This window comes from Aspergillus costaricaensis (assembly GCF_003184835.1).
Source record: "Aspergillus costaricaensis CBS 115574 unplaced genomic scaffold BO79scaffold_4, whole genome shotgun sequence".
In the NCBI taxonomy this organism is placed as follows: Eukaryota; Fungi; Ascomycota; class Eurotiomycetes; order Eurotiales; family Aspergillaceae; genus Aspergillus; species Aspergillus costaricensis.
The window spans coordinates 359,598-384,974 of NW_020291804.1; the positions used below are offsets into that span (position 1 = coordinate 359,598).

Sequence of the window (25,377 nt, forward strand, 5' to 3'; positions counted from 1 at the left end):
GACCCCGTCCCGACCCGCTCTCTCTTAATCTTCCACTGGCACTTTCATTCCCCAACTGCCTCCATCTCAATCAATCACACCAGAAACCACACACAACAGCGCGCAAAATGCGCTCCCTCCTCTCCGTCCTCTCCCGGACGGGCACAAGAACCACCCCCCTACGCCCCGCATCCTCAATTCTGCGCACCGCCCTCAACAGAACAGGAACAGCAGCAGCAGGACCAGACTCCCTCTGCACGCGCTGCCTCCGCCGCACGAACAACACCACCCAGCTCCGCTTCTACAACAACAACCAATTCAATGACGACCAGCGCTGGCTCTCCGTTGTCGACGCCCCCTCGCAAGTTGTCCGCACAGGCCGGAAACATGGTCCGGGACTGATCATTCTCGGTGCGCGACAACCCCATCCATTCCAACCTCATAACCATAGACTAACATACAATGATGAAATACAGCACTAATCCCCATAATCTCCTTCGCTCTCGGAACATGGCAAATTCAACGTCTAGAGTGGAAGACCAACCTAATTGCCAAATTCGAAGACCGACTAATCAAGCCCCCACTGCCTCTACCCCCGCGGATCGACCCGTCCGCGATCTCCGAGTTCGATTACCGCCGGGTCGTCGCGACGGGCACGCTCCGACATGATCAGGAGATGTTGGTGGGTCCGCGCATGCGAGAGGGCCAGGATGGGTTCTTTGTGGTGACGCCGCTGGAGCGCGAGGGTGGGAGTACGGTGTTGGTGAATCGGGGGTGGATTAGTCGGAAGATGAAGGAGAAGAGGGATAGGTTGAGGCAAGGGGAGGGGAGGGCATTGCCGGAGGGAGAGGTCGTGGTGGAGGGATTGTTGAGGGAGCCGTGGAAGAAGAATATGTTTACGCCGGATAATGTGCCTGCTGAGGGGAAGTTTTATTTCCCTGATATTGAGCAGATGGCGGAGTTGACGGGGAGTCAGCCTGTTTGGATTGAGGAGACTATGGGTATGTTATTCCTCCTTCTTTTATTTCATTGGTTTGGGTATTGGATGATGAAGCTAATCTATGATGGTGGATCAGTCCCCGATATGGTCGAGGCGATGGATCGCGAGGCCAAGGGTATCCCTATTGGCCGTGCTGCTGAAGTCAACCTCAAGAACAACCACAGCCAGTATATCTTTACTTGGTATGTTGCATTTCCCCTTTCCTCCCCGGACGCGGTATAGAACCCTGGCTGACGGCTGCAGGTACGGCTTGTCGCTGGCAACCTCCATCATGCTGTGGATGATCATCCGCAAGCGTCCCAACGAGGCTACTCGGCGTGTGCGCCATAACCGCAACTGGTAGTGGCTCGTGTCCCCGCATGCTGGACGGCGTTTGGACTTGTAGCTTTAGGAATATATACTGTATCATCATGGTGGCATTGCCAATCTCATATCTTGCAACAGCTCCTTGGGCAGATGCTTTTGCGCCAGCGAGAAGATCGTGGTCGACTGGTTAACATGCCGTTGCCTACTGAATTAGTATCCCTGTAGAAGATTGGCAGGACGACTGAACTTACCGCCGCATCAAGGTTGCCACATCGCTTTCGTCGATGGTCTTGCGCCCCGCGTGCTTGGAATACGCAGCCAGATCCTCACTCGCCTGCTCGAAGTACCACGACGAAGCCTGCTCAATCGCAGCCAGTGTCTCCTTGCTGATCTTGGCTTTTGACCCGTTCCGCGCCCGCGCAAACCGGGTGGCCAGCTTCTTCACGACCCCGACGGGAAGGTTGGGCACGGGAATGCCATGTCGGGAGAGCTTCTTCTGTTTCGCGCCGGAGACGTAGCGGTCCTCGTCCCGCAACCCTCCTCCGGCAATACCTGGACTTTGGCTCTCACTCAGTGCCACCGGAGCGGGTGGCGGCGATTGCAGTTCCATGCCAAAGTCGCCAGCAGCGATGGACACGCTGTCGGCATCGTCAGACCCTGCCCCAGTGTCCATTGGCATGTCCATTGAGAGCTCAAACCCTTCATCGTCATGGATGGGGTCATCCTGGTCCAGTTCTGCGCCAGGAGCAGGCGGCGACGGGAAATTAAACTCGAAGTTGAACCGTCCAAGATCTTCCGTTTCACCTCTTTATATAGGTTAGCGATGGATCTCCCCAACTGTGCATAGAACTCACCCTCCATCAAAGTCCCCTTGTGTGAGAACCGTATCTTCACCTCCATCATCACCGTGTACAATCCCCGTATCATCTTCACTCTCACTCTCTAATCCAGTCGCCGCCCCAATCTCACTCATGCGAGGACCGCCCACGCTCATCATCGACAATCTATTCCGATCATGCTCACTCGTAGCCCGTCGAGGATACTCAACCGTAATATCTTCCTCCTCAAACGCCAACGACAGCCGGGGTGGGTGCATCTCCGGCTCCTCATCTACCTCCTCCACCTCATCGAGCGGCAGCGACAAACGAGGGCGCTCAATTTCGGGCTCATTATCCAACTCTTCGATTTCATCTCTCTCCGGTTCTGGCTCTGGGGAAGACTCTACTTGCTCCTGCGGCGAAGATTGTATAGGCTGGGTCGTCGGGGCAAGGGCTTTCCCCAGGTTGCGGAGGATATCGAATGTCGTCTCGCGCTGGATCCGCCCGCTTCGTCTACGATCGCGTCCGGGCGTGTTCGCGGCGCGTCGCTGCAGCGCCTGCACTCGATACGGCGTGGATGGCGCGCCGGCGCCCCTGTTTCGCGGGGTGTATCGGTTCGCGGAGGGGGTGGTGGATGCGAATCGGCTGGGAGTGAGGGGGTATTTTGTGTGAACTGGGAGACGTTGCAACTGGATCTGGTCAGTAGGTACAAGATGATAATATGCAAAGAAAGCAGCTTACCCCTGTGAGTGTGGTGTCTCCTACTGGAGTCAATGCTTCCGAGCCATCAGACACTCGGGGTGACCGGCGACGCGGCTTGGGTGTGGTCGCCATTGGCTAGCGGGGATGCGAACTTATCGCATTAAATAGATTATAGTGTAGCAATTATCGACGCTCAGTAATAATGCCAGCCGTTCATGACAATAGAAGCCAAAATCGGCGATAGATGAAGAGGGGTTATATGGCTGTAGTGATAACTGGAGCGCGTCTCGGAGAAGAGCAGCAGCGGACAGAAGGGAAGGCGGTCAACGAATCCCAGTTAGACCCACTGATTGATGCTGCTTCTTATCGATAAGGAGAGAAAAAGTTGCACGGCCAGCGACATCATACGCTTGTCACAGCTAATCCTGTGCCATTGAAGAATACGACTCGGTTGTACCTCTAACATACTGTCCAGCGATCGCAAATCATGTCTGACGGAACTCCCAAGCCGTCCGCCCTCGCCGCCAAGGTGGACAAGAAGCGCAAGCGCCAGGCCGAAGACTCCAAGCCGAACGACGCAAAGCCGACTGGCAGCACCAGCGAAGGCCCGAACAAGAAGCACAAGGGCGGCAAGAACTTCAATGACCGGAAAGGCAAGGGTAAGGGCAAGGGAAAGAAGGACGACAAGGGCAAGTCGGGTGAGAAGCCCGCTAAGAAGGAGCCTGCCGACACCAAGGTGACGGAGACAAAGGGTGGCATCGATGAAGCGATTGGAAAGATGGACGGCCGGCTGTTGGCCGATCACTTCCTGCAGAAGGCCAAACGCCATAACAAGGAGCTGAGTGCGGTTGAACTTAATGATCTGTCTGTGCCGGGTAAGTTGGGTTTTTTTGATATTGAAGATTGGAGTACTGATGGGGATAGATTCCGCGTTCCTGGATACGTCGTCGTTCGAACAGACCCGATCTCTGGAGCAGCTTCCTGCGTTCCTGAAGGCGTCCAGCCCGAATAAGGGGGCTGACCTTGCGAAGGCATCGGAGGAGAAGGGTACCCCGCACACTCTGGTTATTTCTGGCGCTGCGCTCAGAGCTGCCGACGTTGTTCGGTAAGTCATGGAGACTGATAGTGAGAAATGATATGCGGTGCTAACATTTCTGAAGTGCTCTCCGTTCGTTCCAGACTAAAGAGGCTATTGTCGGAAAGTTGTTCGCCAAGCACATCAAGCTGGAGGAGGCTAAGCAGTTCCTGGAGCGCGCACGGTATGTATTACCTAAATGATCCATGACCATCGCTAATGATGAATAGCACGGGCATTGGAGCCGGTACCCCTGCTCGTATCTCGGACCTTATTGAAGCAGGTATGTTGCAGCCCAACTATGAATATCCTGAAGCACGTCTAATTGTTACAGGCTCCCTGAAACTGGGTGAACTGGAGCGCATCGTCATCGACGGATCCTACGTGGATCAGAAGCAACGGGGCATCTTCGACATGAAGGAGACGCATCTCCCGTTGTTGCAGCTTCTCACACGGCCAGAGTTCCGGGAGCGGTACGGCGCAGCAGAGAAGAAGGTTAAGATCTTGGTCTTTTAGGGGTGGAGTAATATAATATGGCGTTACAAACGGGCTGGCATCGTTTATTTGCTCATGTATAAACCTGGGAGTTGTTCATAGAAGACAAAAGTGAGATTACCGATGATAATTGATGCAAAAGACTTTGAGACTTAACAGCCTTCGAAATTAAAACAAAGGAATATAATAAGCTGGAGTCCCGGGGGTTTTTAGAGGAGAATAATCAATTAAAAAAAATGACGGAAGATGGTGAGGGTACTTTATATAGATCAAAGACAGCAGCTAAGCCATAGAAAGAAGGACCACATGTAAGGCTGTTATTACCGTGATACAAATGGTATCATACTTCCGCAAAGAGCTAGCATTATTATCAACAGAGAGAAGTATATCTTTATCTTTCTCTAAAGCCCCAGCATCTCAGTATCAGGAAGGTCCTGGTTATTATTACTATTACCAACAATCTCAGCAGTCTCCTATGCAGGACATGTGCCGTTACCATTGCATACATTAAGTTTTCTGTACCACTATCAGATGGGATATTGAGGCAAGAGGTGTATGTCGGTGGCCACCGAGTGTCTTAGATTGGCTGTTACTGCTTCATTCACACTATCTAGTTATCTTCAGCCTCACAATTACTTTGAAGAACAGAAGCCGATCCTTCTGAATAAGTTATATTACTATTCATTAGCTTTCTCATGACAGTGGTGTATAATTTCGCTGCAACATGACTATTCCTAACACATATACCATACATTATACGAGCATATTGGGAGACTAATATGCTCATCTCACCTCCAGCACCAGTAGAACTACTGAAGATACACTTCACGTTCACCAAATCTCAGTTTCCCGAGTACGTCCCCGATATTTGGGCCTTCATATGTATAGTTGTAAGGCCGGATCGGAAAGTCACTACCAGGAATTCCCACCATCCCTTTGTCGAGGATGAACGAGTTCAATCTGGGCATATGGTCTTTCATGAGCTGAAGTAAGGCCTTCCAGCGCTCTGGACTGTTGCTCCAACAGTGGAAGAAGCCCACTGAGACCAGGTACTGGCCGTTGACTCTCAACAATCTGAGGACGTCCTCTGAATGGACTGCAACAGAATCAAGCACTAGATGTTTAAGTCGAGGGAAGGGACCGGCCTTGCTGAGAGGCAACAGGACATTCCCATCCTGTCTAGAATGTTCGAAAGCTTGGTAAATGAGGCGCTCCAGACACGGCGCCTTTTTAAGGATCTGACAGACAGCAGGTTCCACAGAGGCATAACAGGCTTTGTCGTAGAAGTTGACGATTTTCAAGGTGTGAAGGTTAGTCCAGCTGCGAATCATGTTGTGGGGCTCTCTAATATGAGGGAAGAATGGGTCTGTACCCCAGCGAAAGCGACATATATTTTCTGACGGGACGAAGAAGGTAAGCTGCTCCGGATTAATGTCAGCATCGGCAAGCATTTTGAGCAAGATGTTGATATATTCGCTTTCAGCCTGCAACTGGACTAATGATACGTCTAGGCAGATCCCAAAGCTGCGACAGTTTGTGAGAGAGTACTTGAGGTCGTTGATTAAGGTATGCATCTCTGGTAACTTCGAGCAAAGCTGCTTGAAATGGCTGTCGGCATTGAATTGTTTACCAAAGCAGCTATTATGCCATGGATAGGCGACTTGCATGGCTCGTGGGATTTGGCAGAGGTCAGGGTTCGAGGCATGTGTATGGATACACTGAATGTTCTTGCGAGATAAATCTGTATTAAGCCTCGGCAGAAGCGGCAGCATGAATTTGTAAAGGAGGGGGAATATTTTCCTCTCCACTTCTTTGGAGATCAGCCGAAGGGTTAGCCATTCTTTTTTCGTGAGATAGGTGACCACTTCCCACCAGAGCTCGGGCAGAAGCTTTTCGGCTGGGGCCTCTCCTTTTGCGTAAACAAAAGGTCCAGTATGTTCTCGTGCTGGCTGGAAACAGAAGTCCATGATTTAGTGTCACAAATGGCACGGTATCTTGGTGGAGAGGGTTTGAGTTGTATGTATGTCGACGCTGGTGCAGATGTAGCAGTAATGATAGTAGAAACACACTAGAGCAGGCCTTTTGTTGTATTTATGCTCTGAGGGAAAGTTGTCGAAGAGGTTGTTAAGGGTGAAACTTTCTGGACGGAAAATCACCTGGTCTTGTTACAGTGAGTAATGCATCAGCCACTGCTAGAGCTCCAAATGCAGGCAATTCTTTCTGGAATTATGTCAAACGGGAAACATCCGGTCATCTCTTTGTGAGAACACATGCATACTATCAAGCACTCCAGCCTGTTAGGGCTTTGTTCTTATAACCAGCCGCGGACATGAATGTACTAGGAGCAAAACTAACATTTGTTCAATGTCTTTTATTTTAGTTTTAACATTGACAGAGTATTGGAAGGCCTTTAATACAAGGAGTAGTTCAACATGCCAGCGAAGATTGACCTGCCGGGTTCGACAAAGAAAATCTCCAGCAATCCCCTTATCCTAAAGACATACAGAATAAGGAAGTACAGAACAAGGAGACATCCAGTTACTCCTGGTATGGGAAGGCGGAATCCTGCTCCTTTTCTGTTTTGAAGAGTGCAGAATGGTAGAACGCATCAGTGTAGAATAGAGCATAAGTAAGACGCAGAAACGTTAGAATGCGTAAAGTTTAAATATTAGAGCTAAGATGCCATAATTGGAGATATAGACACCAAAAGAACTCATGATCTTGATTGCAAGTGATCTTATTAATTGTTGAGACAATTCCAACCGAGTCGTCCGCATCCCACACAAACTGTTCCATACTCACTATTTGAAGTATAAGTTTATCATATTAGTAAATCCGTAGGAATCTTTTCTTAGCTGGACATACCCTTAGACTTTGTTAGCTTTCCAGTTTAAAAGTCCTCATCGTCCGAGGTCTCCGAGCTCTCTGTGTCAAGATATTGTAATGTCTAGCTTCATTATAATAAGGTTAAAGGGCTCTTTCCTGACAAATTCCAACGCGGCATTATGGCGAACCTTATGCCACACAGCAGTACCAAGGACGAATTCGACTTAAATCCCCTCGATATTGGTGTTTGTAGCATCCTGGCCATTCATTACCGGCTCATATGGTATATTGAGACCTCGCATGCTCAGGCCGTGGTTGGTGATTCCCAATCCTGTTGACTGCTATTGTATATATTGGTTGGCCATCCACCTCAGGAAGACCGCGACACAATAGGGTCAAAAATCAGTCTGCATAGAGTAAAGGCAAGGCAACCCCTCCATATGGTCTTTAAGTCTAGAGGCCATTCAGGCAGGGCAGATCTTACCCAATGGGATGTATCATGACAGCGTCATACCTATATACCCCCTCCGAAACGACCACACCGGCATCTTCTAGGACGTCACATAACCATAATCTTAGTTGATATCAATATCTATCAATGACATAACGGTATGTTATCACAGGATCCCAATATAGAGAACTTACTTTGGAGCGTTCTAGTTGGACCTGAGTGGGCCCCTCAAAATACGTGGACCACGTAAGAAAGTATATGGTGATGGTTTGAAAGATGGCCATGTTCACGGGCCATCAGCTCAGTCAGGCTCAAGCAGTCGCAGTAATGTCTGAAAGTCTCCAGGCACAGGTAGCAGAATACGACATATACTATGATACCACGCGAAGAGGTGCTTGTTCACGGACTAGAGACAGATATTTTTTTTATGTAAGTATGTCGCCATCTTGATATAATGGAACGATGCGCCACGATATCCTCCAAATATATACCAAGGGCATATCTCTGTTGTGCATTGTATTCAAAGGCACATATATCAGTCCTTAACTTTGCAGAACTTGGGTCCAGCCACATAGTGAAATGATTGTTCATCATGTTAAGAATTCGAGTCGAAGCATGCTCCAAAACCATATATGCCTGGCTGATAACACTAAAGATATGAAGCCATACCTGCATTGATAATAGCCTCTATGTCGTATATCTGCAACGAGTAGGAATTCGGTCCCCAAGCCATCGCATATGGCGTCTGTACCATCGTGCCATGAGCAGAACGAGGTACATAGAATAACCTAACGCCACGAAGCCTGCACCCCTTGATACGAGATGTTTTGGGCAATAGTTGTCCACTTCTTCTTTTTTCTTGGGCCAATTCTGGTGCATTCTGTATTTGTTCCGCGTCTTGGTAGGCATTTGCTTAATGGCCTATATGTGGTAGATCCGCACGAGTACACCATAGTCTGGTAGAAGCACCTTCATCGGGTAAGACAACATTTAGTGGTAGATCTTTGATTCACTTACATATTTGAGAGGGTATAACTTGTCAAAGGTTCCATTGTGCTGCTTACTCGACTATGGTATACTCGGTCCCACCAGACATTGCAGTTAAGTGCAGGTGAGATACTTTCCCATAAATCTGCATCTCTATTCATCTGTCATGGGTTATCTTGTTGAAGATGTAACTGAAGAGACAAACCCACAATGTGGGATGTGCTTCAAGCAGATTAGCAGCAACTTGTGCAGTACATGACAAATTGCTCTCGGGAACTCGATACTTGTAGCATTCACGAATTCTTCGTATCTTTCCATATCGCATGTTTGTAGTACCTATTGAATAGAACTATGAAGAGAAGATAATCAAGTTGGAAGGGTTCGACTGGTATTTTTCTCAACTGCCGAAGAGGTATTATTAGAATCGCATTTTTCCATGACTATTGCATATTGAGTAGTTCGGTGTAATTGTAGTTGTTGCATCACTCTGGAGTATCTATCATTCATGGATAGTATGTAGGGTTAGTGATATATCACGGTTTCAAGGTAGTATCCTCATATCGGGTATTGTTTGTAGGTGAAGTATGAGATTAGCTTATCCTAGGCTAATTTATAGTAAGTACATAGTAGATAACTACTAGTAATAAGGCCCAGTAAGTCAGTCTGTTTCTTTCGACTTAAGTAGTATATAGATGTAGTAAGAAGGAAAGAAACCGAGGGCAGAGAAGCCGAATACTACTTATATACCCTCCAGTCCAGTGAATCAACCAGCAAAACAAACATGAATAGGAAAAAACCAATCACTGAATAAACAAGAACAGTATCCATCAAATGAATAGAACAATGCAATGCACTTATCAATCTTATCAACCATCAATAAGCCCCACCACCAACAGGTGAATAACAATCACCCTACCCATACCATACCATCCCCTCTCTGCCTCAGGCACCAAATACCTCCTCCTCCCAACCAGGCACCAAACCCAAACCATCCCATCCCGTCCAACCCCCACTCACCGCTCCGCACTTCCGCCCGGCAAAAAAAGGAAATTTCCAATGCCGCCGATCAATCTACTATTCTTGCGATCTCTTTCCCACACCTTTATTCCATACAATTCTTCATTTTATTAACCTTTCTTAATTTCATATCCTAATTCACAATGGGCGCAAGTGACAAGAAGCGCAAGCTCGCCGAGGAGGCTACCTCCCCCGAAGTGAAGAAGGCTAAGCGCGAAGATAAGAAGGAGAAGAAGGAAAAGAAGGAGAAGAAGGAGAAGAAGAAGGAGCGCAAGGTGGAGGAGGAGGTTGTTGAGGAGGTTCCTGTTGTTGAGAAGGAGGAGAAGGAGGAGAAGAAGAAGGACAAGAAGGAAAAGAAGGAGAAGAAGGAGAAGAAGGACAAGAAGGAAAAGAAGGAGAAAAAGTCCGAGCCCGAGCCCGAAGCCATGGACGTCGACGAGACACCTGCCGAGAAAGAGCCCGAGGCTGAGGCTGAGCCCGAGGTGACCAAGGAAGAGAAGAAGGAAAAGAAGGAAAAGAAGGACAAGAAGGACAAGAAGGAAAAGAAGGACAAAAAGGACAAGAAATCCAAGAAGGAGAAGAAGCAGGAAGAAACGAATACCGAGGCGCAGCCCACCAACGGCGAGACCGAAGAAGCTGCTGAGCAGGAAGGTCAGAATAAGAAGAATGCGCGGTTTATCTGCTTCGTCGGTATGTATCCAACACTCACATTTCCCCTATGCCCATGTGCACCCAACGTTATACTAATATGTGGGATCGTGTTAGGAAACCTCCCCTACTCCGCCGACAAAGAGTCCCTGACCAAGCACTTCGAGAAGATCACGCCCGTTTCCGTCCGCGTAGCCACCCAAGTCGACAAGCCGACCAAGTGCCGCGGCTTCGGCTTCATCGAGTTCGACAACTACGACCGCATGAAGACCTGTCTGAAGCTGTACCATCACTCCATGTTCAACGATGGAAAGTACCCGCCGCGACGGATCAATGTTGAGTTGACGTGAGTATACCTATGCCCACTATCATTCCCTACAGCAAACTGACATATGTGTAAATGGTAGTGCCGGCGGCGGCGGCAACTCCAAGGACCGGAAAGAGAAGATCGAAGCCAAGAACAAGAAGCTTTTCGAGGAGAGACAGCGCAACGCCAAGGAAATCCAGAAGGAGAAGCAGCGGTTAGAGAAGGTCGAGGAGACGGGTGTGGATGACTATGCTCATATTCATCCTAGTCGGAGGCCCCGGATGGCTTAGACTGCTGCTATTGTTGTTTGAACACATTGGATTGATTAAAAAGTATCTTGTGATTTGGCTTGTTTGCTTAAGAGATATCCTCTTCCGTTTACTCTTCCTGTTTCTGATGTGCATATTTTGGATGATGATGGTGAAGAAGTCAGGCACGGAATATAACATAGATCTGGATGATTACCCTACAACCCAAGATTTCATGTAGTAGCCAGGGACCAACTGTGGAAGTAAGATCAGATCTGCAATCCCAGAAACCCGTAAGTCACGTTCATTGAGTGGTATTGTATGGCATGTTACATCTTTATACTGCATTAAAGGGAGGCGAGGAGGGGGACAATGTGTGAGTGTGAGAGAGAGGCAAGGTTATCCTGAACCCGAAGAAAATAGAGAACAACATCAGGATCATGGCACCAAAAATGGACGAGGAACGGGGCACAAAAGGCAAAAAGAGAAGAAGATCATCAAGATGGGGCCGGCACAGGCCCCGTAACCCAGACGCCGTATTAGTTGTTTATATTATTGGGAAGTCGAACATGTCCTTTGGGACGATCTACAGAATCAGGCATTTCTTGTTCTTCGGTTTGGCCGCAGGCCGGGGATTGAGGACAGCGCTATGCGATGGTTAGTTCCTCCATTCCAGTAGCAAATAGCTTTGGTCGAACATACCGGATCGCCTCGTCGAATACACTCTTCAGGTTGCGCTGCGTCAGGGCCGAACATTCGAGGTACTTGTGTGCCCGGATTTCCTTGGCCACAGCCAGAGCTTGTTCGTAGGAGACGGGCTCCATCTTTCGCTGTCGGAGAGCATCTATGGTACCACGGTCGTCTCGCAGGTCGAGCTTGGTGCCGACCAGGATGATGGGGACGTTGGGGGCATGGTGTTCAATCTCCGGGAACCACTATATCCGTCAGGGTCAGTAAGCGGGCCTCCGATCGGTAGGGAAGGTGAAGGAAGCACCTTGGCTTTAACGTTGTCGAAGGACGGCGGGCTAACGATGGAGAAGCAGATCAGGAAGACGTCGGTTTGCGGGTAGGACAATGGGCGAAGACGGTCGTAATCTTCCTGTCCAGCAGTATCCCAAAGTCCCAAGCTAATTGGTCGGCCATCTACCATCACACTAGCGGTGTAGTTGTCAAATCTGGGGGGGCATCCGGTCAACACACGAGGTTCGCAGACAGACGAGGAGTATTCAGGGACCAAAGGGGGGTACGGACACGGTAGGGATATATTCGCCGGGGAAAGCGTTGGTCGTGTACGAAATCAGGAGACATGTCTATTGATCGATTAGCAACAGCGATAACGAAATCGACCGATGTAGGAAACGAGAGGGGGGAGGGAGGAGGAGGAGGAGGGGGAGAGAGGTCGAGCTGGTTGAAAGGGGAGCGACGTACTTTTCCTACCGCACCATCACCCGTCACCACACACTGTACACCAGCGCACCGTTAGCCGCAGTCTGACAGACGGACACGCAGGTGAATGATGCTGACCTTGAGGGATTGAGTAGCTGGACCAGTAGCCATGGTCACGTCGAATTGGGAGGAGGGATGGGAGAATAGCCCTCGATAATATATAGGTACAGTAGTAGCGACGAGGTCGAGAGGGACGAAAAGAGGATTGAATTTATCGCAGGGGAGCTTGGAGCGACGGGGGTGGTGGTTATGATCGAGTGTTTACTGAATAGTGGCTTGACGGGCGGAGAGACAAGAGGGACAACTCGAAAGCGGGTATCTGCGAAAGGGCAAGGCTAATGGTTGAACCGGTCAGGAGAATTCGCAACCCAGGCGGAGATAGACACGGATGAATATCGACACGAATGATAACCTCGAACCGTGCTGACGGAGCAGGAGGAGGGAGTCAAGAAAGACAAAAAAAGTATAATGAGAAAATAAAGAGATAAAGAGAATAAAATGGGTAGACTGCACGCAGCACTGAATCAATCACAACAGACAGACAAGAGGAAAAAGACAATGGAAGAGTGGATTTGGGGGGAGGGGGGAGAGAGGGAGAGGGAAGTTAAGGGAGGAGAGGAAGAAGGTGAGTTTAGTTGGTTAGTTTTAGTTAGTTAGTCTAGTGGAGTGGATAAGGGAAAAGAGTAGGGAAGGGAGAGAAGAAGAAGAAGGGGAGGAAGACAGAAGACAGACAAGACAGACAGACAGAGAGTAGCAAGATTAAGAGGGAGAGGGAGAGGGAGAGGGGGGCAAGAGTTGAATGGAAATGGATCAATCAGTTCCAGTTCGGCTTTTGGTGGAGAATAATCTCTTTGGTTGGGGGATGGATGGATGAAGGGAACAAGAAGAAGAAGAAGAAGAAGAAGAAGAGCAACAACGACAATAATGATGGTAGTTACTGACTGACTGACTGGATAGCTCACCTTGCTGAAAAGATAGCCACTGGACAGGTATCACGGACCGTCACCAATCATGGGATTGAAGCCAAAGAAAGGGAAAATAATGGATGGGGTCGAGTCTGTCTTGGTCGGTCTCCCTTAGTTAGTGTTGCTGCTGCTGTTGCTGCTGCTTAACTTACAATCTTTAGTTAGTTAGTCCTGACTGACTACTAGTAACTTAGTACTTAGTAGTAGAGAAGATGGAGAGAGAGAGAGAGCAACTGATGGCTGGGAGAATCTTAGACCTGCCACCAATCAACTCCATCTCAACCAATCCCTGATTTCTATTCTACTAACTAACTAACTAACTAACTAAATAAATAAATAAATAGATATACTAATTATAATCATCACCAACCATTTATCTCGATCTTCCCCCCCCCTCCATCCCAGCGAGAAAATCAGAGATAGATCTCCCAGGGAAGGCAAAGAGAGAGGGTTGGGTGATCGACCGCTGGGAGCCAAGGGACGGCGCTTGCAGACCTGCTGGTTCAGGGGGAAAGAACCAACTATAGTAAGTAGTAGGTAGATAACTACCAACCGCGCATTTCATGACTCTGGATCCGGATCCAATCGTCTACTACTGTTTAACTCACTCCCTAACCCCACGGACCATTATCCCCATCTCATCCCATCCCATCGCATCACCTTCTCTATCCCAACTAGTTAAAACGTCTGACCGCCACCATCATCACCACCACTATCACCAACCAACCAACCGACCAACCCAAGCACAGACAATTACTAACTAAAGTACGGAGTACAGTAAGTAGTAAAGAATTTCTAATATTAGAAATAGAAAAATATCACCCCAGCCAGCCTAGATACACTACCTACAGATGCATCCTACCTACCTACTTAGTACTTACAGTAGGATGAAGCGCCCTTGTTCCCGGTCACCTTTCCGATCGAATAGTAGTCCGTCCTGAAGGTCGCGCCTAATCTGGGCGGCATCTGCAATGCAAGCCTTTGGGGGTTTTCATCTCCCGATTTGTCGCGTGGCATGAGGGTTTTATTTATTTCTAAATCCCTGATAGTCATTTTTCCCTGGAAGGAAGTACTACTACTGTATGGTACTTTGAGATTTGGTCTCGTGATGATGATGATGATGATGATGGTTATACCGTGGGTAGTACTTATCTACTGTAAGACTTAAGTACTACCCTGGATCGGGTCGGGCCTATCCCGACAGTAGTACTGACTCAAAGTCTCTACCTACCTAACTAACTACTTCTCACTACCATCATTGTTACATAGTGCCGATCTGGTAAAGTCAAATTTTGTGATCTGATATAAATTAACTATTGTCATGGTAGTTTAGCTCTACAATGATGCTTTTCTTCCCTGTAGTCCACTTTCAATTCTATCGGCATTGTATGAATCCTTGGAAGATAAGAAGGCTACTATGGTAGGAGGGCTCCCCAAGTTGTGTGACCTGTCTAGTAGTACTTACTCACTGGGTGACACAAAAACTACTCCGATCCGTCATCCATTAAGCTAATCTTAACTCATTTTAACGCTATCAATTCTCAATGGTATCTAGTGGGAACGTCATAAGCATGAACATATGTACAGAACAGCGTACAAGGTATCCACAGGAATCTATATGCCCCTCCTCTTTTCTTTTCCTCCGCATCGTCCATCCTATCCCCATTTTTGTTTTTTTTGTGAGTACACTGCTGTCAATTCGCATGAAACAGAAACTCCCACCGACGCCTGAGATGCAATGCCGCGAACTGGTCCTACATGACCGGGGGCGCAACAAACGTGTCCGGAATCCCATCAAACACCCAGTTGAGCGAATCGAACACCTCCGAAAATCCGGCTTCGCTGATGAAGGCCCCTTGATCGAAGTTCGGGGGGTAAATCAACCCTGGGTCCGCCAGCGCTTCTTCCTGCTGCTGCCGGGTCATGGGACCGGCCGTGGCGGGAAGACTAGGGTTCGCCATGGTAGCTATCCCAGGTTAGTGGATACGATCCTCATCGTGAATATGATGGACATACCTTGCGGATCCTCAATGCTCTTCATTGGGCGGAATCGCTGCCGCCAACGCCAGACAGTGTCATAGACATGACTCATGCTCATCCGGCAGCGCACCTTCAGCTGCAAGGCGTCCTCTCCCGCCGGGCCCTCGGGGCTGCCCGCATTCCACATCTGCGCCAGAATATCTGCCAGTCGCACTGGACGGTCGTGGTCCATGACACTAATTCTCCTAATGGCCGAGATGGCTCCATTAAACAACAACTTCCCATGTTCAAAATCGATGTGGCGTCGGAAGTCACTCTTCAGCAGCTTCATGAGTGCAAATGCGGCGGAAACAATCATCTGCAGAATGTAGTTGGTGGCGTGCCCGATAAGCTCGCCAGGTAAGGTTTCCAGGTCGAGCACACGACCGAGGAACGATGTAGTAGCGATGAATAATTTCGTCAAATCATCACTTCGTGCGCTAGAACCTAGGAATACAAAGTAACGTAGATGCAGCTCAGCTGCTCGTAGATGGATCATATTAATGTCTGTAGAGCAAGTTAGTGTCCGCCAAACAATATCAACGCACCCGGACAACTCACTGGAAATATCGCGGCCGAATTCAACCTCCATGTCCCGAAGCTCATTCTCCAGAAGCTGCACAATCAGCAATTTCTCCGAGCTAATGAACTCCACCGGGTCAGGCTTGCTGCTGTATAGTGCTTTGGTTACACGGTCGCAGAACTTCTCAATGCGCAGTCGAGTCTTCAGGTCTTCAGAAGGCTGGTAGTCTGCATCTCGAAGCGATGCGGGCTCGAGTGCCCAGTCATAGATGGTTGACGGAGGTTGGCCGTATCCGGTGGCGACGCTACTACAGTTAGCAGACGCTAGCAACAAGGGTAGGCGAACCTACTTCTGAGCCACAATGTTACAAATGACCCACGTCTGCAGACGATCCTTGACGGCCTCGCCTTGAACCTCCATCCGGAAAGTAGTGAACTCCTCCGCCTGGACCGGACGGTGCAATCCAAGCTGCATGGAAATCTGCATCATCAATCCGCTAAGCATAAAGGTAGCATCAGTCCTCTGACTGGTAGTCGGCAATGGCCAGGTGCAGAGAAGACAAAGAGCCTTGACCACACGGTAGTCTTGGGGAACTCCGGTAATGGTAGACCAAAGCAGTCTGCTGAAAGGCCCCGAGAGTGCGCTCAGGAGCCCCGGCTCCGAGGGCGCTCGTCGGCTAGCGACGCAGATGATAGACCAGGCCTGCAAAGGACAGCGGCGCAGATACTCATCCGGAGGCTTCTGCGGATTCAACAGGGGAAGGAACGGGTGATAGTACTTGAAGAACCTGGATGTCTGTAAGCTACAGTAGCATAAATAGGTAGAGCAAGTATATTACTGTTCAAAGAGACGGGCAACCCTTGTCCTGGACAGTGAGACATCTTCCAGCCTCCATGGATTATCATCTTGGGAAAGAATAGACCCATCTCTGTGCATGGTCAAAGGGGTAGCCATAGGCTGAGGCTCCAGCGGCGCCGACAGCGGCCGCGCCCTGCTCGCAACTGCCGCATCAGGAGGACAGAATACATCCTCGGAACACTGGGAGAGCTCGTCGCTGCCATTGGCTTCTACAGACTGCGACTGGTCACCAGTAGCAAGCCGCCGCCGGAGCTCTGCGATCTCCCGTTCCATCTCAGCATTACGCCTGCAAATATGACTGGTCAGGAATCAAGAGGTCCAATAGGGAGAGGGGATCGAAGGTGAGAAGCTACCTCCGTTTCGAGATGCGTTTAAAAGTGGGCTCGACTTTGCATTCTATCTGAAGCCGGCGGCAGCGCGAACAAGCGTCCGCCGGAGTCTGCACAATGTCGCATCGAAGCTGTGAAAATCGACAAGGTCCATGTTCAGCCAGTCGTATAGATGAGATAAGATGGGGCGAGTGGAGGAAGGAAGCTAAGCATCGATAGTGATATGCATAGATCCTCTCATCCGAGACACATGGGGAGAAAGTATGCCGACAGGCCGGAGATCGAGATTAGCTTACCTTTTGCTGTTTACACTCATTACAGGCCTTTCTACAGCCACCCCTCCGCTTGCCCGTGATGGCGGGGATCTTCTCCATGCCGCAAGAGTCTAAATTTTTGGAGGCGAAGTCGAAGCCAGTCACCGGCCGGGGCAGCCTCGGGGTGCTCCGAAGGTCGCTAGAGGAGGCCGGGGGAGTTATCAGATTGGCATGCGTCGCCAACCCAGTCGGTGCGAGGACACCCCGGAACTCCAGATCCATCAGTATAAATCAAGAAACATCCGACGGTCTTAGGAACCGCGGGACCCGTTAACACATGCAAAATGATGAGCGCAATCAGATAGGAACCAGCGTGCAGGTGCCGGAAATCGGCAGAAAACTTTGGGTGGGTTTTGGTGGGTGACGGAGGAAATCTCTCGCGAATCTCGGCGGTTGATGGCAGCTGAGTCAGCTGGGTGGCTGCCTGGTTTTGCAGTCACCAATAAACTACGTAGTAACTATAAAGATAGTAACTAGATGACGGATTGAATTAGCATCTTTCGATCCAGCAATTAATTTTTTGGTAAATGAAAGCTTATCTCAAGTACCCCATGGTACATTCCATGATCCACTCTGGATACGCAAATTATACAAAGTATTATCTAGAACAGATCATTGGTATCTGACATTCCAGACATATGACGTAGGTGCATATTGATTCTGCATAAAAATAATAAAAGTCATCTGATTTCGATAGTTTGGTTAGTTAAATCCAATAATGATATTAATCATCAGAATTATGATGGCAACAATGATGCAAGTGACATAATTATCAATCAAGAGTAGTAACTAACTAGGGAGTAGATCAATGCAGTAAGTGGTAGCCTACGGTAAGGAACACAACGCAATCAGGTACCAGTGACTAAATACTCAGCCACACACACCACCTCAGCCTCCCCCACGGCAGCCTTACCCGGAATAGCAACTCTCCAGCTGTCGGGAGTTCGTAGGCTTCCGCAATTACCCCCGAAGCTTCCTTACTATCAACCACTATCTAACTATATACCCACTCCCACTCCTCCCACCCCCTCCAACCAACTATTTCAGTACATCTGTGCTTCTTTTGTCTCTTCACTCATTAGTCGCCCTAACGCCTTTCCCGCACAAAAACCCCCATGGCAGACTCCGCTTTACACGATAGTCCAGCGCATGACCCCGATGCGCCACCATCGAGTGCCGGCTCTACCGGCCACCCCGGAGCTCTAGAGCCCCGTCCCGGCCCAGCCCCTATGTCGGAAGAATTGAAGGGTCGTCTGGACAAAGTTGTCTACTCAGATGTGCGTAATGTCTATGGCATGTTTATGGAGTTAGGTCATGGCATACTGATGGGAAGGTCCCTCATTTATAGATCGGTGTCACCACTCTCCTGACCCGACTAAAGCAAAGTGTCTCCTCGGCCAAGGTGCGTTTCAGGTTCCACCCCCACCGCTGTCAAGTAACAAAGAAAGCACACGGACGCTAATCGATGACGCCAATGGCTACAGGATTTCTCTACTTTCCTCAAGAAACGCTCATCCCTGGAAGAAGAGCATGCGCAAGGCCTGCGGAAGCTCTCTCGTTCCCTTCACGATTCTGCGTACCGCAACGAGAACCGCCAAGGTACTTACAGTCACAATTACAATGAACTCAATCGTTTCCACGACCGCATGGCGGACCACGGACTTCAGTTTTCCGTGTCTCTGCAGCAGATGGCCGATGATCTCAACGAACTCGCGTCCACTATTGAAAAGGGCCGTAAGCAATGGAAGCAGACCGGATTGAGTGCGGAGAAGAGGGTACTGGAAGCGGAAACTTCTGCGGAGAAGGCAAAAGCAAAGTACGAATCGCTTGCCGAACAATACGACCGGGTCAAGACCGGTGATAAGCAGGGTGGAAAGTTTGGCTTGAAGGGTCACAAGTCGGCTGCGCAGCATGAAGAAGAGCTGCTGCGCAAGGTTCAGAACGCTGACTCGGACTATGCTTCCAAGGTCCAGGCTGCACAGTCGGCGCGACAGGAGCTGGTTTCGACCCTGCGACCTGAGGCGGTCAAAAACATTCAGAAGCTGATTGCGGAATGCGATTCTGGTCTCACACTGCAGTTGCAGAAATTCGGTGCGCTCGAAGCTCACACTTCGTTGCATGATCCATGCTAACCACTTTATAGCAACCTTTAACGAGAAGCTGCTTCTTGGACAAGGTTTAGCCATCAGCCCATTGAAAGATGGCTCGGCCAACCCTGCTCTTGCTCCAAAGAGCTTGTATGAAGTCGTTTCTCAAATTGACAATGAGAAGGACTTCAACGAGTACGTTCTCAGCCATGAGCGGAACCCTGCTGCTGTGACTTCAGACCAAATTCAATACAAACGTCATCCGGTGAGTCCTGCATGTACCGATGCCAATATTTTCTTAGCTAAGTCTTGCATACCAGACACTTGGAGGATCATCTTCCGGGCCCGTTGTGCCTGCCTCGCAACCGACCACGCAGAATAAGCGCCAGTCAATGTTCCTGCCTCAATCATTCTCGCAATCAAACCTCCTTTCTTCTACTCCGGCATCGTCTCAACCCTCAGCACCAGCTCCGGTGTCTGCTCCGGCTCCAGCTCCGGCGCCGGCGCCGGCACTTGCTTCTCCCCCAGCCACTGAATCATTGCCATATCCACAAAACCCTGATTCATACTCGTCTCCGCCTTTCCAGCCTCCCTATCCCACATCGAGATCTGAGCAACATCACTTGAATCAAGCTCCTGCGCTACCGGCGAAGACGCCGCTGGGACCAACTGGGAATGGCTTCCAGCCTAGCCCTAACCTTCCTCCTTTGAAGCCGGTGTTTGGTGTATCTTTGGATGACCTATATACCCGGGATGGGACAGCCGTCCCAATGATTGTATACCAATGCTTCCAGGCTATTGAGCTTTTTGGATTGGACATGGAGGGTATTTATCGACTTTCTGGTAGTGCCACTCATATCAGCCACATGAAGGCGCTGTTCGACAATGGTGCGTTGGCCTCTCGAGTCACTAGGAATGAGCCCTAACTAACGAACGGCAGATTCATCGCAAGTCGATTTTACTAACCCAGAGAACTTTTATCATGATGTTAACAGTGTCGCTGGGCTCTTGAAACAGTTCTTCCGGGACCTGCCGGACCCGCTGTTCACATCACATTTCTACAACGACTTCATTAATGCGGCCCGTAAGTAACCTTAACCAAGACTGTATGACTGTGCACTAACCACTCCTATCTAGGCATCGATGATGACATCCAGCGCCGTGATTCACTCCATGCGCTAGTTAACAACCTTCCGGATGCTCATTACGCTACGTTGAGGGCTTTGATACTGGTATGTCTACTAACTCAGCCCTGCCCTAATTAAAGACCTGTGAATTAATACATTGCAGCATCTCAACAAAATCCAAGAGCATTACACACAAAATCGGATGAACGCCGGGAACATTGCCATCTGTTTCGGGTAAGTCGTGACAGTCTTTCCCTCTCTATCTTGCCGACTAACAATCCCAGACCTACCCTTATGGGTGCCAATTCTGGCGGCAACATTGCAGATGCCGGCTGGCAGGTCCGAGTCATTGAGACTGTCCTAGTCAACACTTTCCAAATCTTCGACGACGACTAGATCCATCGCCTCTGCCCATTGACCCGCAAGTTACTGAACGAACCCCAACCTCGCAGTTCTTGTTGCTGCCCTTAATCTTACGCGAATACCACGTTTCCCATTTTGCTACGATCTAACCGCCTCCATTCTTGTTCTTTTATTTTATTTCCATTGTTCTTGCCAATCCCTGCTATTACTACCATGTGTACATAGTATTTCCCTTGGGATGGGTAGGCCGCTGTGATTATTGGTTTTTCGATGCCTTCGATACCAGGATACGAAACGGTAACTGTCCCCAACTAATCATCTCCTAAAATTACTAAAACCCGTACTGTAAGCCCCAAGAGGTAGTAATTGAAATGTAAATAATTACAAGACTCAAATTGGTGAGATAATAGCCAATCAGATATAGTACAGAATCGCAGCGAGAATGATATGCTATGAGCCCAGATATAGTCCGTCTGTCGTCAAAGACAAGGAACAAACGACGAACACAAAAGCGCGCAAGGATCAATCGACTGCATGGTATCGGGTAGTTCTCAATAACACATGATAAGAATCGAATTGGATGCGAAGCAGCAGTGAGATGATTCCGCAGCCAACGGCAGATGCAAGAGGATTGGGGGGAGGGGAGGGGGAGATGATGTGTAGTAGTAAGTAGTAATAGTAGCAGATACCAAGCTAACAGATGAACACACTTTTATGCTGTGCTTCGTCACTGCGTATCAATACAATGCAATGCGGGCCTTGCAAACCACACACGGCCCTTGTTTGCTGGTTCAAGGAGTGGCCCCTAAGTGGAGAGGAGGGCTTGGGTTGTACTCAGGTCTTGTTTTACAAATGGTGGGTTTGGGTTTCAGGATCGGATGTTGACTGGCTTATTTCTTTCCAGTCATCGTCTCCTTCATGGCCTCCATGCGGTCCGCCAAGCTCATGCCACGGGCGAAGAAGGGACTCTCCAGGTCTTCCACGGTCGTGGGGGTAGCGTGACCCCAGACGCGCCATTGGTCTTCCTCACCGGCCCAGCGGAACTGCTGGATGACGAGGTATTCGGTGCAGTCCTGCTGCTTGGTGTTGTTGGCCACGGCGGTGCTGTCAGCGGGGGCACCGTTGGGAGATGCCTTGGTCGTGCCCTTTGACTGGCGGCTGGTGATGCGCAGGACGACCTGGCGAACTCCGGAGTTGGGGATTTCGGGGATCTGAGTCGCACGATCCGACATGACGCGAACACCGGTGAAGTAGGTGCCCGGGGAGCGAATGTAACTGTCCAGGTTCCAAGTGACACGCTCGCCCTTGGGACGAGCAGCGATGCGGGTGCTCAGCTGGTTGGCAAGACCGGTGCAACACACCTTGCGCAGGGTAGAAGTATCGCCGCTATGTTTCGCGAGGATTGTTAATGAGTTGTATGGAGAGGGAGATGTCGTAGGACGAGTGGACTGGACACTTACGCGGCAAATGCAGTGTACATCCTCTGGTGGTATTCAGCAGCAATCTGTCGACGCTCTCTCAGTCTGAGTGCAAGTCCCTTGTTGAGCCATTTACAGTAGGCGAGGATTCTGGTATATTGTTAGCAGCTCGGACGTTGGCAGCCATTGAGCGGCGGTTCTGGAGGGATAGGGACTTACCCAACGAAGTTCTGAAAAGCCGACTTGATCCACAGCCATTCCATATGTAAACGCTCCGAGGGTTGCTGGAAGATAGAGGGCATGTCTCTCCAAAGCGGCCGGATGAAGGTGCCCGGCAAAAGTCCGATGTCCTGGGGGAGATCCGTCCTAGGCATACCCCTACCCCGGGTTCGCATACTAGGTTGAGCAGGCGATGGCATGGAGATGTTCTGAGGCATGCCGCGGAGGCCAGCACTGCGCTGAGAGGATTGGGAGAGGTATCGGCGTTGGCATGGTGTAGCAATGGCCGGACCGGAGTGGAAGGCAGAGAAGGGAGCGTTGCTGGATCGAATGGCCGAGAAAACGGGGCCCTTGGACAGCGAGGACGCCATGACGAGAATAGCGGCCAGAGGGAAAAACCTCGACAGACGGGACAGAGCAAGACGCAGAGGCCGGGGGGAGAGCTGGACGCAAGAGATGAAGCGCGAAAACGAAGCCAAAGAAATTCCGCCGAGCGGCCCCGGGGTCACGTGGCGGGTGGTTCTCCGCCGCGAGACTCGCCTTTTGGCTGATTTGGCTTCACTTTGATTGAAGTTCTTCCCATGCACTTTCCCGCCTGTCGTGCATCTCCCCCAGCGTCATTTCTCGGCCTTCTCTCTCGAACGACAGGAGGAGCGTGTGCTCATTGATTCGGACTTGCCCTCCGTTGCGTTTCCCAAGCATTCCCGACCGCCGCGGACATAGCACCGCCTACCTGATTGTTTCGTGGAGTTTCGCCGTGCACCAAACAGAGAATCTAGTACTATACCGCTTAGGGGTCCGAACAGAGACAATTTAGCTCTGGACCTACCACTACCAACAACTCTTTCTCGTCGGATCTGCCTGCCGCTTATTCGGGTAATATTTGCGTGACGGCCGCATATGCCGGGGTATTAAGGCTGGCTCCTCCTTATCGTGATGCTGCTTCTCCATCCTTCTCAACGTCTCATGCCCGGTCGTCTTCTCCTGAACCTGACTTGATTGCTTCGCTGTCGGATTCCCTTCCCACGACCCCCAACTCCTCATTCTATACTACTCTGGCTTCCATACTCTCAAAAGTGGATTCCAACGATAAAGCCGTGGCCCCCTCCTCCGCCCCCTCGACCGTCGTTCCGCCCTCCCCGTCCTCCTCCACCTCCCCCACTCCTAGTATCAACGATGCTGGTCATTCGGTCCCTTCTGCCCTTCATCCCCGAGTGGCCGTCATTCTAGGAGTTGATCGGAAATGGTATTTGCCATTACTGATCTGTCGCGCGCTGAGCACCGTGCCCGCCGCGTGGTGGGGGCTCCGGTGTGCTTTCACCTTCCTGGCCGAACTGCTGCATATTCGACCAGGCATAGGACATGAGGGGTGGGCGGCGGCGATTGTCGGGAGTGTTAGTCAAGACTGGGATGTTGAAAGACGATTCCGGGTAACAGAGGTGGCCTTGGCTATTATGTGGGTATGTGATTATCTTTTCTCTGTTTTTCTCGGAGCATTGTATATTGGGAGCATAGGTCTAACTATGACTACAGTGCAGTGCATCCGCGTATCTTTCCTACTTTTTTGCTGATTGTATGATGTCTCGATGGTATGCCAAACCTCGGATCCCAACATTCATGTGATTTATCACTAACCTCCCCAGGCTTTTGAACTATACCCCACCAGCTGTTGTTATTCGTCTCCTTACTACAAACGGTTTGATTGCTTATATCACTTCTTGGGTCCTCTACCTCTCCGGAGCTTCGTCCGACCCCCGTTGTCTTTTACCCGCCTGGATATCTATTACCACTGTAAGCTTCCTGAACTCAACCCTCATTGCATAACTCCCTGGGATCATCGGAATGTGTCAAACTAACTCCCTTTCTTTCTTCCAAATCAGACCCTTACCTTCCTTTACCATGCTACCCAGAATCACGCGACAATCAAGCGTGAAACCGCAGCTGCACTTCTCGTCGTGGCTGTGGCCAGTTTCGTCAGCATGTCATCGCTTCTCCTTCAGTTGCATCTGACGCGTGAGAATGAGCCCGAAGTGCCCGTCTTCGTCATCACTCGCAAGCTTTGGGATTGGGCCGTGGCTATTTTCCTTCGCATGCGAGTGTCGGACGGGCGGGCTCCACTTGGGGAATTGTAAGCTAGAAGGGATTAGTTTTATCGACAGATGTACCGCGGCGCAATGCCTGCTTCCATAGACTAGCCATCATTCCAATTGTGTACCCTCTTGCGCTAATACAACGTTCGTAAATAGCTTAAACCTACGACACAACAACTGTGTACTCCCTAGACACATTCGTAACCTGCTTAAAACTACGACAACTACGAAGATTGGAGTAAGAGTAAAGATTGGAAGCAGGAAAAAAGAGTATTTCACCAAAACCATTCCGCCAGGAATGAAAGTTCATTCTCGAGCAAGGATACGGTAATGACAGTTGAAGGCGGTAATGCAACACACCAACGACTAGAACATTTAAAGAATAACGAGTGATCGAGACCAAGCCTCCCCATCCTTTAATCAACCCTTGCAACAAAGCAGGCCGAAATATGTCCTTTCACGTACTGGTGGCCACACGAAGCCAAGCAGAAGACACGACACAGAAGAAGTAGAAAACAGAAGAAGTAAATCATCTATGAAGATATTGGGTATCTACCAACGCCTTGTTCCGTCATTATCCCATTCCAGATGTAGCAGTCGAGTCAGGGAAGCCAGACCCACTGGGCCTCTTTCCATTGCCTAGTCGCGAATGGAAAGATGACCAACTTGATAGTGCATCAATTCGACAAAAGGCCCAAGTCCAGTATTCCGGGCAAAGAGCGGTAATAGCAGCAGACAATATATTAGACCGAACAACCCT

General features: G+C 49.7%; 11 protein-coding genes across 11 annotated transcripts; 6 read left to right on the plus strand and 5 right to left on the minus strand.

The window, feature by feature from the left end:
* Positions 1-65: 65 nt before the first annotated feature.
* On the plus strand, positions 66-1,376 carry BO79DRAFT_284884 (cytochrome oxidase assembly protein SHY1). Its single transcript, XM_025688294.1, has 4 exons — positions 66-390; positions 456-980; positions 1,056-1,161; positions 1,223-1,376. The coding sequence occupies exons 1-4, from the start codon at positions 108-110 to the stop codon at positions 1,320-1,322; spliced, it is 1,014 nt and encodes a 337-aa protein (XP_025543474.1). The 5' UTR covers positions 66-107; the 3' UTR covers positions 1,323-1,376.
* On the minus strand, positions 1,222-3,044 carry BO79DRAFT_166299 (uncharacterized protein). The gene is made up of 4 exons (XM_025679311.1): positions 2,845-3,044; positions 2,140-2,792; positions 1,537-2,091; positions 1,222-1,487 (listed from the first exon to the last, which is right to left on the minus strand). The coding sequence occupies exons 1-4, from the start codon at positions 2,935-2,937 to the stop codon at positions 1,388-1,390; spliced, it is 1,401 nt and encodes a 466-aa protein (XP_025543475.1). The 5' UTR covers positions 2,938-3,044; the 3' UTR covers positions 1,222-1,387.
* Positions 3,045-3,224: 180 nt separating this feature from the next.
* BO79DRAFT_235240 (uncharacterized protein) lies at positions 3,225-4,460 on the plus strand. Its single transcript, XM_025684461.1, has 5 exons — positions 3,225-3,680; positions 3,730-3,910; positions 3,966-4,064; positions 4,111-4,163; positions 4,215-4,460. Exons 1-5 carry the CDS (start codon positions 3,293-3,295, stop codon positions 4,394-4,396), a joined length of 903 nt encoding a protein of 300 aa, XP_025543476.1. The 5' UTR covers positions 3,225-3,292; the 3' UTR covers positions 4,397-4,460.
* A 746-nt stretch (positions 4,461-5,206) lies between these two features.
* Positions 5,207-6,342, minus strand: BO79DRAFT_224945 (uncharacterized protein; the record flags this gene model as incomplete). The annotated part of the gene is made up of 2 exons (XM_025683705.1): positions 5,207-5,249; positions 5,327-6,342. 2 exons carry the CDS (start codon positions 6,340-6,342, stop codon positions 5,207-5,209), a joined length of 1,059 nt encoding a protein of 352 aa, XP_025543477.1.
* Positions 6,343-9,736: 3,394 nt separating this feature from the next.
* BO79DRAFT_207096 (RNA-binding protein) lies at positions 9,737-11,058 on the plus strand. Its single transcript, XM_025682108.1, has 3 exons — positions 9,737-10,346; positions 10,422-10,650; positions 10,712-11,058. Exons 1-3 carry the CDS (start codon positions 9,800-9,802, stop codon positions 10,899-10,901), a joined length of 966 nt encoding a protein of 321 aa, XP_025543478.1. The 5' UTR covers positions 9,737-9,799; the 3' UTR covers positions 10,902-11,058.
* Positions 11,059-11,415: 357 nt separating this feature from the next.
* On the minus strand, positions 11,416-12,609 carry racA (putative Rho GTPase Rac). The gene is made up of 6 exons (XM_025689407.1): positions 12,384-12,609; positions 12,288-12,320; positions 12,111-12,169; positions 11,854-12,034; positions 11,562-11,794; positions 11,416-11,506 (listed from the first exon to the last, which is right to left on the minus strand). Exons 1-6 carry the CDS (start codon positions 12,414-12,416, stop codon positions 11,446-11,448), a joined length of 600 nt encoding a protein of 199 aa, XP_025543479.1. The 5' UTR covers positions 12,417-12,609; the 3' UTR covers positions 11,416-11,445.
* A 254-nt stretch (positions 12,610-12,863) lies between these two features.
* On the plus strand, positions 12,864-14,144 carry BO79DRAFT_214079 (uncharacterized protein; the record flags this gene model as incomplete). Its single annotated transcript, XM_025683224.1, has 6 exons — positions 12,864-12,930; positions 12,993-13,235; positions 13,432-13,434; positions 13,615-13,796; positions 13,949-14,047; positions 14,082-14,144. 6 exons carry the CDS (start codon positions 12,864-12,866, stop codon positions 14,142-14,144), a joined length of 657 nt encoding a protein of 218 aa, XP_025543480.1.
* Positions 14,145-15,024: 880 nt separating this feature from the next.
* On the minus strand, positions 15,025-18,430 carry BO79DRAFT_224949 (transcription factor domain-containing protein; the record flags this gene model as incomplete). Its single annotated transcript, XM_025683706.1, has 8 exons — positions 15,025-15,236; positions 15,287-15,796; positions 15,851-16,116; positions 16,162-16,599; positions 16,651-16,956; positions 17,024-17,109; positions 17,296-17,523; positions 18,419-18,430. 8 exons carry the CDS (start codon positions 18,428-18,430, stop codon positions 15,025-15,027), a joined length of 2,058 nt encoding a protein of 685 aa, XP_025543481.1.
* A 306-nt stretch (positions 18,431-18,736) lies between these two features.
* On the plus strand, positions 18,737-21,212 carry rgd1 (putative Rho GTPase activator (Rgd1)). The gene is made up of 7 exons (XM_025689408.1): positions 18,737-19,404; positions 19,457-19,665; positions 19,721-20,288; positions 20,341-20,484; positions 20,538-20,632; positions 20,691-20,761; positions 20,812-21,212. The coding sequence occupies exons 1-7, from the start codon at positions 18,960-18,962 to the stop codon at positions 20,921-20,923; spliced, it is 1,644 nt and encodes a 547-aa protein (XP_025543482.1). The 5' UTR covers positions 18,737-18,959; the 3' UTR covers positions 20,924-21,212.
* Positions 21,213-21,322: 110 nt separating this feature from the next.
* BO79DRAFT_284891 (uncharacterized protein) lies at positions 21,323-22,956 on the minus strand. The gene is made up of 3 exons (XM_025688295.1): positions 22,528-22,956; positions 22,351-22,458; positions 21,323-22,276 (listed from the first exon to the last, which is right to left on the minus strand). Exons 1-3 carry the CDS (start codon positions 22,896-22,898, stop codon positions 21,781-21,783), a joined length of 975 nt encoding a protein of 324 aa, XP_025543483.1. The 5' UTR covers positions 22,899-22,956; the 3' UTR covers positions 21,323-21,780.
* A 27-nt stretch (positions 22,957-22,983) lies between these two features.
* On the plus strand, positions 22,984-24,722 carry BO79DRAFT_188070 (uncharacterized protein; the record flags this gene model as incomplete). Its single annotated transcript, XM_025680574.1, has 5 exons — positions 22,984-23,031; positions 23,322-23,987; positions 24,061-24,116; positions 24,171-24,318; positions 24,408-24,722. The coding sequence occupies 5 exons, from the start codon at positions 22,984-22,986 to the stop codon at positions 24,657-24,659; spliced, it is 1,170 nt and encodes a 389-aa protein (XP_025543484.1). The 3' UTR covers positions 24,660-24,722.
* Between the last annotated feature and the right edge of the window lie 655 nt (positions 24,723-25,377).

What these genes read in the sequence shown, in the direction of transcription:
- BO79DRAFT_235240 (XM_025684461.1), top strand. Translation starts at nt 3,293, where the DNA reads ATGTCTGACGGAACTCCCAAGCCGTCCGCCCTCGCCGCCAAGGTGGAC. An exon ending in AGAGCTGCCGACGTTGTTCG is followed by an intron (nt 3,911 to 3,965) that starts GTAAGTCATGGA and finishes ACATTTCTGAAG; the next exon opens with TGCTCTCCGTTCGTTCCAGA. An exon ending in CAGTTCCTGGAGCGCGCACG is followed by an intron (nt 4,065 to 4,110) that starts GTATGTATTACC and finishes AATGATGAATAG; the next exon opens with CACGGGCATTGGAGCCGGTA.
- BO79DRAFT_284884 (XM_025688294.1), top strand. Translation starts at nt 108, where the DNA reads ATGCGCTCCCTCCTCTCCGTCCTCTCCCGGACGGGCACAAGAACCACC. An exon ending in TCCGGGACTGATCATTCTCG is followed by an intron (nt 391 to 455) that starts GTGCGCGACAAC and finishes GATGAAATACAG; the next exon opens with CACTAATCCCCATAATCTCC. An exon ending in AGCCAGTATATCTTTACTTG is followed by an intron (nt 1,162 to 1,222) that starts GTATGTTGCATT and finishes TGACGGCTGCAG; the next exon opens with GTACGGCTTGTCGCTGGCAA.
- BO79DRAFT_284891 (XM_025688295.1), bottom strand. Translation starts at nt 22,898, where the DNA reads ATGGCGTCCTCGCTGTCCAAGGGCCCCGTTTTCTCGGCCATTCGATCC. An exon ending in GCTTTTCAGAACTTCGTTGG is followed by an intron (nt 22,459 to 22,527) that starts GTAAGTCCCTAT and finishes ACAATATACCAG; the next exon opens with AATCCTCGCCTACTGTAAAT. An exon ending in ATGTACACTGCATTTGCCGC is followed by an intron (nt 22,277 to 22,350) that starts GTAAGTGTCCAG and finishes CGCGAAACATAG; the next exon opens with CGGCGATACTTCTACCCTGC.
- BO79DRAFT_166299 (XM_025679311.1), bottom strand. Translation starts at nt 2,937, where the DNA reads ATGGCGACCACACCCAAGCCGCGTCGCCGGTCACCCCGAGTGTCTGAT. An exon ending in GAGACACCACACTCACAGGG is followed by an intron (nt 2,793 to 2,844) that starts GTAAGCTGCTTT and finishes GACCAGATCCAG; the next exon opens with TTGCAACGTCTCCCAGTTCA. An exon ending in CAAGGGGACTTTGATGGAGG is followed by an intron (nt 2,092 to 2,139) that starts GTGAGTTCTATG and finishes ACCTATATAAAG; the next exon opens with AGGTGAAACGGAAGATCTTG.
- BO79DRAFT_207096 (XM_025682108.1), top strand. Translation starts at nt 9,800, where the DNA reads ATGGGCGCAAGTGACAAGAAGCGCAAGCTCGCCGAGGAGGCTACCTCC. An exon ending in GCGGTTTATCTGCTTCGTCG is followed by an intron (nt 10,347 to 10,421) that starts GTATGTATCCAA and finishes GGATCGTGTTAG; the next exon opens with GAAACCTCCCCTACTCCGCC. An exon ending in CGGATCAATGTTGAGTTGAC is followed by an intron (nt 10,651 to 10,711) that starts GTGAGTATACCT and finishes TGTAAATGGTAG; the next exon opens with TGCCGGCGGCGGCGGCAACT.
- racA (XM_025689407.1), bottom strand. Translation starts at nt 12,416, where the DNA reads ATGGCTACTGGTCCAGCTACTCAATCCCTCAAG. An exon ending in CAGCTACTCAATCCCTCAAG is followed by an intron (nt 12,321 to 12,383) that starts GTCAGCATCATT and finishes GCTGGTGTACAG; the next exon opens with TGTGTGGTGACGGGTGATGG. An exon ending in GTATTCGACGAGGCGATCCG is followed by an intron (nt 11,507 to 11,561) that starts GTATGTTCGACC and finishes ACCATCGCATAG; the next exon opens with CGCTGTCCTCAATCCCCGGC.
- rgd1 (XM_025689408.1), top strand. Translation starts at nt 18,960, where the DNA reads ATGGCGGACCACGGACTTCAGTTTTCCGTGTCTCTGCAGCAGATGGCC. An exon ending in GAAGGCGCTGTTCGACAATG is followed by an intron (nt 20,289 to 20,340) that starts GTGCGTTGGCCT and finishes AACGAACGGCAG; the next exon opens with ATTCATCGCAAGTCGATTTT. An exon ending in CGACTTCATTAATGCGGCCC is followed by an intron (nt 20,485 to 20,537) that starts GTAAGTAACCTT and finishes ACTCCTATCTAG; the next exon opens with GCATCGATGATGACATCCAG.